Source organism: Cynara cardunculus (assembly GCF_001531365.2).
Source record: "Cynara cardunculus var. scolymus isolate 2C chromosome LG 3, CcrdV1, whole genome shotgun sequence".
Classification (NCBI taxonomy): Eukaryota; Viridiplantae; Streptophyta; class Magnoliopsida; order Asterales; family Asteraceae; genus Cynara; species Cynara cardunculus.
In genome coordinates, this window is record NC_037530.1 from 4,437,907 (window position 1) to 4,447,929 (window position 10,023).

The 10,023-nt window shown below is 27.9% G+C and overlaps 1 protein-coding gene across 1 annotated transcript in view; it reads left to right on the forward strand.

Moving 5' to 3' along the window:
- The first annotated feature begins 3,353 nt into the window (after positions 1-3,353).
- Positions 3,354-10,023, forward strand: part of LOC112509302 (type IV inositol polyphosphate 5-phosphatase 3) — a 20,812-nt gene continuing 14,142 nt past the window's right edge. Inside the window, exon 1 of the mRNA XM_025114182.1 lies at positions 3,354-3,516. Within this exon, the coding sequence (XP_024969950.1) occupies positions 3,503-3,516 (14 nt within the window). The 5' untranslated portion in view covers positions 3,354-3,502. The remainder of the gene's footprint in view (positions 3,517-10,023) is intronic.

The window sequence follows — 10,023 nt, forward strand, 5'->3', positions numbered from 1 at the left end:
ATTGACATAAATTACTGTTAATTATATTATTAATGATGAATATTTAATAATATTTATTATAAGTAGGAGCAATGAATAACAATTAATGTTAATCAAAATTATAATTAAAAAAATCTTAAAATCTCTATGAAACCGATTACCAAACATTTATCCGGGTAAGTTTTACCGACAAAATTCAACATTATCACTTACTTATCAGATAAAATTTTAATCTAGCAAAATGATGTCAAATGTAACAATTTATCTAGTAAGTGCTAAGTGATAACCGTGATAAGAGTAATTGCTCTCACTTAACAGGTAAAACTTTTGGTACTTGTTTTTGTTTGTTCTTACCGGTTAAGATTCTTGGTATTTACCATATTCATCCGATAAGGTAATATTACTTGATAAGTGCTGATCTGAATAAATGATTAGTAAACTGTCGTTGTATTCCTTTATCTAAATTCTAAAGGCGTCCCCTACTAAAATAAAATAAGGAATTGACGCATCAAAGATGAAAAGTTAAGCTTATAATAAATGTCCAACACATAATTAATCATCATAATAATGTCAGGATGCCAGCCAATTAATGCTCAATTAATGCAAATTAATACATATGGATACTTTCATGTGCACTCAAATAGTTAATTATTTTTATTTTATTTTTAATTAGAAAAAGATAAATCATATTTTTAACGGAGGATAAGGGAAGACTTTGGTTGTATGCATTCACCTGACCTTTAATCATTAATTAAGGTCCAAATTCTTAAATATATCAAACTACACATGATTTCTTGATGACTCATCATCTTTCAAAATCAAAAATGTATAATTAAACACTAATTTGTCTCAATCATGACGTCTAATAATTAATCTTGTTTTGTAATATATGGTATTTTTAAAAAAAGCAAAATTGGAATATATAAAAATAACGAAGAGATAAATCTAACTTTTTTCAAAAGGCGATATATGTTTGCTTTTGGATAAAACTTGAGATCAATTTGTTTTTGTGAAGATTTGTGAGACAACTTTTATAACATTTTTTTTACCTTTACAATGTTTTGCTGTGAAGTTTTAAATGTAAAAAAATAGTCTTACGAAAACATACTGGTATCACATGACCCCAACTCTTTTGAGTGATGTTATATATACCTTTATTATATCAGAATTAAATTAAACCATGCATTGAAAACGTAGAACGTAAGATTTAATGTGATATCAAAGGGCCTTTGACCTAACGGTATCATAGTTTTTTGCCTCATAGGAGGTCAGAGGTTCAAACCTCACTAAATATGATGAGAGTGTGTGATTTTATTTGTTCTATTTTGCTTTATATAAATATTATATATACTTCAAAAAAAAAAGATTTGATGTTGATATATGTTAGAAAAAAACAAACATTTAACAATGTACAGGGGTGTATTTAGTCCATTCTTTAATTTTCTTTTTCTCCAAATAGCGATTTGATTAATAAGTATTTAGGGGTTTAAAATATAAAATATAAACCATATTATTCATACAGACCAACCAATTACAACTTTTTAAATGAAAACGATGAAAGTTTATTTATTTTGATTTAAATATTAATGAAAGATGATAAAAGCTTATTAATTATGATCAACACTTTATATTAGAAAATTAACAAGTTGATATATTTTTAAAATCATGTATTTAATTTATTAGAGTAGATATACAGTTAAGATTATCTTATATGATTTGTATTTGAAACTATCTTTAAACGTTTATTTATCTAATATTTAAGTAAATTTAACAACTTATCAGGTAATATAAAATTTATATAAATAAACATTAAAATTACCCCCTCAATTCAAAAAATCATTTTCTTTTTATGGATTGTATGAAAAAACCGTAACAATTTTGTTGGTATTAATAATTATCACTTGATATTTCTAATTTTGTTTGTGATTCACGATTTTATTATGATGATTATTATTATGGGATATTTTAGATATTAAATTGATTGAAATATATTTTTATAAAATTACATATTAATACAAATGTTGCATTATTTTTTAAAATTAAAACAACTGCTATCAAAAAGAAAATTCTATTAATGTCTAATCCGCTATGCGAGTCCTAATCCTAGGGCAACCATCTACTTTCCGGGTAGCCCGGAGTCACCGCATTTAAACTTCCGTGATCACAAGAGAATTTTCATTTCTCCTTGAATTTAAACCTGAGATCTTCATGTACTTTTGACATTCGGATCCCAATCTCAAACCAATCAGACATCATTCTTGTGATAATAACATTTTTTAGACAGATCTTAACAGGTTATAAACCATGATAATAATAACGTATTAAAATAAAACTACTAAATTATAAATAACTTATTTTAATGAACTCAAATGTGTTACTAACATATATAAATGCATTTAAACATCACATGATTTTATGTGGTATTTAGCTTCAAGAGAAGTGGTCCAAACTATAATGTTTGGGACCTCCTTTAATTATGAAGTGATTGTGTGTTGGATTTCTTTTCCTTGGTTTCAAATAAATAAAAATAAAATAACATCGCTTAAAATATTATAACGTACTTAATGGTCGACGTACCCATATATACTTTTTACGTACAAATCCTGTCCTACAAATGCTATCCACGGGATTTCTCGAGATGTAATAATTATGCCAGTCAAATGGCTTTGTACCAACCACTATTGTAACTTCTTATCAGACTTCACCGACATTTTTCGTTATTGTCGACAGATTCACTTAAAATGTTACAGACACTTCATTTGAAAGCCTCATTACTCTCCATAAAATACGCATGCCCTACCAGCCTAACTGATTATACGATGATTGACTTCGATACTGTTTTTTTACATGAGTCTACGTCTTTTTGTCTTAACTTTGTTACCAGTATGTGCATCTTCTCTCTGGTCATCATTTTCTAGAAATGCGTGATCGATCATCTGATCATTATACCATATCGATTTAATGGGTCCAAAATTTCTAAAAACCGTATGTGAAAGCATTAATTGACGAGAAAAGGAAATTCTTAAAGATTTTCGACAAAATACAAAATAAATAAAAATAAAAAAACAAAAAACCCAATGAGGACCACTCATACCACTCTTTAGAAGCTACGCCAAATGTCCCGATTATTTGCCATAAAATAAATAAAAAATAAAAATATATAAACAAAAAGAACATTTGGGACTTGACCATCGGTGGCGTTTGTCACATCATAACAAAACACCAATCGAAGTACAAGTGTTGATGCATGTGGTACAAGTCATCGATGCGCCGTGAATCTGGATTGTGTGATTATAGATCTGGTAAAAGAAGTGACCCAAAATAAATAAGTCTACCCCAATCCAAATCCAAATGCAAATGCAAATCACTGGATCCCTTTTTTCTCCTCTTCTTCTTCTCCTTCTTCTTCCAAAAAAGGCTGTGTGTTTTCTTCAAGTTTAAGTGGCAAATTTGTAAATTTGTAGCAGAAGCAAACTCAAGTTCTTGAAGATCATCATCCAAAAAGGCAAGAAATCAAGAAAGCATGCTTGCCAAAAGGTACCTTCAATTCATCCTCCATTACCCAATCTATACATACATGATATATATATATATATATATATATATCATCTTTGATCATCTATAGACAATCTTTGTTTAACATCTATCAAAATTGAGTTTTAAAACATACTTTTATTAGGTGCTCAATTCATCCAAATTCCATATCTTGAATTTAGATCAATGAGTATGTGTGTATGTATATATATATATATATATATATATATATATATATATATATATAGACTTCTCAGGTCTTTATGTATATTATTTTGTGGAAACCTTTATTTCTATTATTACAATATTGATTTTTTTGTTTATAAAAGATGTTTAAAAATATTTGTAAACAAGACACTGAGTAATACAACATTTTTTGTTTTTGGTTACATTTTTTATTCAATAACTTTTGTTTATATAATTTATGACATTTTATCATCTCCTAAATAATTGAATATTTTTTTATTAAATTATATTAAAAATTCAAAAAAAATTAACTTTATGACCATAAAATATGTATGGTGGCCATTGTTGAACAGCCTTCTTTTTGTTCATGGAGGAGGGTAAATTGGGAATTTGTCATCTTTGCATGATATGATATTAGAGTTTCCACCATGTAGTGGTTTATAAGAACAACTTTATGTAATTTTAGCCACATCAGCATCCAATTATATGGTACAACAAACTATATAAAACTCCATTACAATGTATGTTTCGCTAATGCTAAGGAATAAAAATGTGAATGAGAATAAAATGAATTTTTATTTCTCCCAGTTTAATTATAAATAAAATTTTAGGCTTTTGGAGGATATATTATAGAAAACCAAACAATTTTTTTTATTTTCATTTTCATTTTCATTGATTTAATAAAATTTTAGGCTTCCAGAGGAACTTGAGTTCTTAATTAAGAACCTCGTTTTTGTAAGAACCTTCCGGTATGGATTTGTTTATAATAACTTCATGAAGAACCGAAATAAAACAACCGTTATAAATACTTTTTATGACGTTTAAATATGATATTCTTTTAGACGATATAACATTACATAGTTGGGCATGGTTACAATTTGTATTGTTTTTATATTAAATTGAAATAAAATTTGGTGTAATTAGTATTTATTCTTCAGTAATTACATTATTTTTAATATCAAATATAATATTCTACATATTGTTAATTTATATAGGTTTTTAATCATTTTATATCTACTAAAAAATCACATAAAAGTAGGATTTAGAAATGTGATCTCAGTGAATATTCGGAGTTGGAATCTTGGGATTTCATAAGGATTTAGAACTCTTATGGAGGTAGTTGTTATTTTGGAAGATTTTATAGAATTTATTTGTAATAATGTTTTAAATTATGTTAAGAACGGTTATTTTATACTTATTAATTAACAAAAAAAGTAATTATTAATTTTTTGTAATATTTATAATTTGTTTTTATAAATAATGAAATTCAATTTTATTCCAAATCTTATAAACTAAATACACTAAACATTAACTCGGGTAAGTGCTTACGGTAAAATTTAACATTATTATTTACTTACTGGGTAAGATTTTAATCCATCAAAATAACATTGTATGCAACAATTCACCCGGTAAGCATTTACCGTGGTAAAAGTCGTCACCCTCACTTACTGGGTAAGACTCATGGTCCTTATCTCGTTCTTACAGTGTAAAATTCTTAGTTCTTACCATATTTATCCGCTGAGGTAATGTGACTTGGTAAACGTCCCCTTAATTGCTCTTCATATCAATGAGTAGAATGTATAACTCAATTAATTAAGATCCAAAGCCCCAAATTATTGATCTTTGGATTCCTAGTCAAAAAATCCTATCTTAAACCTCCAATCGAGATTGAACTTTGAATTCTTGGTTTAAAAAACCCTTATATCTTAAATCTCCAATCGAATAATTGAAATTTAAATTCTTAGTCTGAAAACCCCCACATTATTGGTCTTTGGATTCCTGGTCGGAAAAACCCATATCTTCAATCTCTGACCGAATGATTGAACTTTGAATTCTTAGTTTAGAAAACCCCCAAATTATTGAACTTTGGATTCTTAGTTAGATTCCCATTCCATTTGATTCAATTAATGGGTTGTATTGAATGGTATGTAACACCTCAAAAACCAATGCAATAGACTAGTCCAATAACTTCGAATCCAACTTAAAACCACATAGAATTGGTAGTGCACAATTTAAGGCTTATAAGGAGCTCACAAATCTCATTTTCTATCCAAGTAGGACGAGTTGTTACAAGTTCCCCCACTTAAACTCCTAATGTCTTTGTCAGGCCTGCCAAAATCTTCCTCCTTGTAATCAACGATATATGATTCGCCTAAGATGTTACAAATACCCCCCCCCCTTCGAGGAGTTGTTACAAACTCCCCCACTTAAACTCCTGACATCGTCGTCAATTCTACCCAGAATCTTCCTCCTTAAAATCGACGATGTGGGATTCGCCTAAGATGTTACAAATACCACCCCTTGAGAACTCATCATACACGATGAGGTCTTCCCTACCATCCTAACAATACAAGGATTGACTCTCACACCATTTGTAACATCCCAAATCCTAAAACAATAGACTAGCCCAAAAACTTCTAATCAATGGTATTTTGAAGAGTAATGGATGGAAGGGGAAGTCGGGGAACAACAATGATGGATGAGGGAGAACGACGAGAAGGGAACAACAACAGTGATGGAGGAGGGAGAACGACGAGAAGGGAACAACAGTGATGGAGGAGGGCACCAACAAAGAGATGAGAGCAAGAAAGCAACAACGGATATAAACAGGTCTCATATCTTCTTTTTTTGGAATGTATGATGGAGATGCTAAGGGTTAAAGGGTATTTTAGGAAGAGTTGTGGCTCGATGCGTAAAAGATAGGGGAAATTTCGAAAAAATTAAGCCAAAATGCCTAATTACTTATTAGGTTGTAACAAGTAATTATATATGAACCACAAGAGTGGTGTCTGATTGGTTTGAGCTTGGCTCCAAAGGTCAAAAGTATCAGAAGGTATCAGGTTCAAATCCAATGAGGAATAAAATTCCTTTGTGGTCACGGAGGTTCAAATGCGGTGACTATGAGTTATCTACAAAGCATATGGTCGCCCTGAAATTAATCGGCTCGTATAACGGGTTGAATATTCAGGTTAAAAAAAAGTAATTATATATGGTGATCAAATATGCTCTCCATACCATCAAGTTTATTAAATTACGAATAAACAACCCTTTATTGTATTTAAACCGTACTAATTAAGTTTATAATCATAAAGTTCACGAATTCGTATATTTAAATTTAGCAAAATCATTCTTGAATACAAAACGTGACTCATAATAGATATTAATAACAATGTACAATTGCCAATAACGATTTTGAAATTGTTAGTTTTATACGTTTATATCTGATTTTCATATTCTACAGTCAATTTGTTACAACTTTTATGATTCAAATTTTTATTGGATAACATTTTAAATTAGCAATTAGTATACATTATACAACATATAAGATAACATTTTAAAAATTACATTAATATTTAACTTTATATATTTTTTAAATATTTAATTAATAATATATTTTTAGAATGTTATCTAATATTTTTTAAAATATTTAATTAAGCATCGCCTCTCAATAGTAAAGGTAAATATACTAATTTGGAAACATTGGACAATTTACTTTATACCTATTATTATGTCGGTTTCAAGTCTGATTTTATTTGTTTTTTATATAAAAAATTTAATTATTATCTAATATATCTTTTTGGGAAAATTATAATAGCTTATTTAATTACTAATTAATATATCTGTTAACATATATTTAATTGTTGATTAATTTATTTTTTCAAAATTTGTCTGTAAAATACTTAAAAAATATTTAACTATTAATTAAATAGTTTTTTAAGTTAACAAACTTCACTTTTTTTATTCATATATGTATGTGTAAAAGGTATTTAAAGTATCTAGATATTGGTAGCCAACTTGTTTGGTCAATAGAAATAGAGATGAATATAATTTCTTTTTTAAATATTTTGATTTTTGATTTTTTATTTTAAGAAATTTTGATTTTTGATTTTTTATTTTAAGAAATTTTGAAGAATCTCTTGTAATACTTTGACATTCTCTCTCATCTTTTCTCTATTTTTAGCATACAATATAACATTTTTAATGGAGCAAGAAATTATTAAAGTTCTTTTTTTTCTCTATTTTAACATAGCTATTAGAGATATTCTAATAACATTTCCCACAGTTAAATTTAAAATAAAGTTTCAAAAATTAAAATCTTAAAAAAATTGTATATAACTTTAACAACTACTTTATTTTAGTAACTCTAACATTAATTATATTATTAAAATATATAATACATTTAATTAAATATTATTTTTCTTTTCTAGACACTTAATTTTATTATCTCCTGTTGCCTATAAATAATTAAATATAATTCATTTATCTAAAATTTAGAGCTTACAGATTTCTATCTTTTTATTAATATATAAATATCTATACTATATTATAAAGCATTTGATAAAAACTTTTAAAAACAAGTTTTTATGTATGAAGTACTGTATATTGATGCGTATTACTTAAAATTCGAGATTACAAGAAAATTATGCATAAGTACAACTTATTAAAGCTCCATGTTTGAATTCGTGTAATTAACCGTGGATAAACATAATCAAATAGAAGATAAACGTCTCATTTTAAAATATTAAAAATCTAAAATATAATTAAAATAATTGTCGAGTTCTAACTTTATAAGAAAATTATATTATTAAACCAAATATAAATTACTTCATTATTGAACATAAATTAAATAATACAATAAAAATCGAGTTCTAACTTTATAAGAAAATTATATTATTAAACCAAATATAAATTACTTCATTATTGAACATAAATTAAAAATTACAATAAAAATTGAATTAAAAAATTATACAAAAAACGAGAATTTTTAAATAGTTAATTTGATATTAATATCGATATTTTTTTAAAGTTGTATGATATCTTCAAATTTATATTTTATTCAAAAATAAAAATATTATACTTTCTTAAAATCATGTAAAACCGTATTATATCTACAGAGATAAAGAATAAAACAAAATATTAAAATAAAAGTATATCTCGTTATATTACGTGTGTATCTTTTTAGTATACAAGTCAAAGAGAATCAAAATAAATCAAAAAGTACACTTCCAGAAAATACAAAAAGATTTTGTATTCTTTTCCAAATTTTAAAGTAGACTTTTACAAATTTTAGAAGTCTAAAAAGGTTTCTAAGCATTTTCAAAATCTCTTTTAAGATCCTTCAAAAGATAGCTTTAAAATTGCTGAATCCAATATGACAATATGTTGATAGCAAATTTGTGAAATGTAAGCATAAAAACTTGTAAAACCAAACTTTTGCCTTCAATTATCATTATAATAACAAAGTTAATAGACTATTTAACTAAAATGACTTAATCTTTGGATATTTCGGTAATTAATAGCATGTTAAATGATCTAAAAAGTGTGTAAGACATAAATTAAGTTGACACTTATCACACTCCTAAACTAGAATCGTTGCTTGTTCTCAATCAATACAAGAAAACTAATTAAATGACTAAAAGTGTAAACCGATTTTATCAAAACCAGAGTGTCCAAGCATGAATTCCTCAATTCATGCATTATTATTTATTCTTTTTTTTTTTTTTCGTTTCATAATATGCATTTTATGCTCTACTATGCTTTTATTTTTCATATGGGCAACATGTTCTTAGCGGTCGACATGGATGGAAACAAAGGGATCGTACCTATTGCAATGGGAGTGGGGAAGACAAAAAGTGGCCCATCATGGACATGGTTTTTACATAAGCTGAGGCAATGTATCGATGAAGTGTTCAATTTAATCTTCGTAACCGATAGGGCTGCCTCTATCGAGTTGGCCATACGAACTGTATTCCCTAACACGCACCACGGACTTTGTTGTCGGCATCTGAGCCAGAACTTGCGCCTAACCTCCAGTAGAGACAAAAGAAAAAGGTGGATGTTCTGGGAGGCATGCAAAGCTTATAGGGTGTCGGACTTTGAAGCTACAACGGATTTGATGCGGCACAGTCTACCTAACACCGCTCAATATCTTGAGGAAGTTGGTTACGCTAAATGAGCAAAATCGCACTTCACAGCATTGCGTTACAGTGCATTGACTTCCAATAGTGTGGAGTCTGTCAACTCAGTAACCTGGTTTGCACGTTACCTTCCGGTAACAATGTTAGTCGAATTTTCGGGCGACATTGCAACAATTGTATTTTATATGTCTGCATAACAGAGGTAAATGCAACCATCCAGAAGTATATGTATGATTATGTAACATAGGCTAATGTTATCAAATATTTGCAGCTCAAATGATAAATGCAGTGACACCTTGGGAGGAGGCAAAAATAGAAAAGAGAATCTATAGGAGTGCAAATTGGAAGGTATATCCCATTAGCGATTTGTTGTTTGAAGTTGATGACAGGTATAAGAAAGGAACGT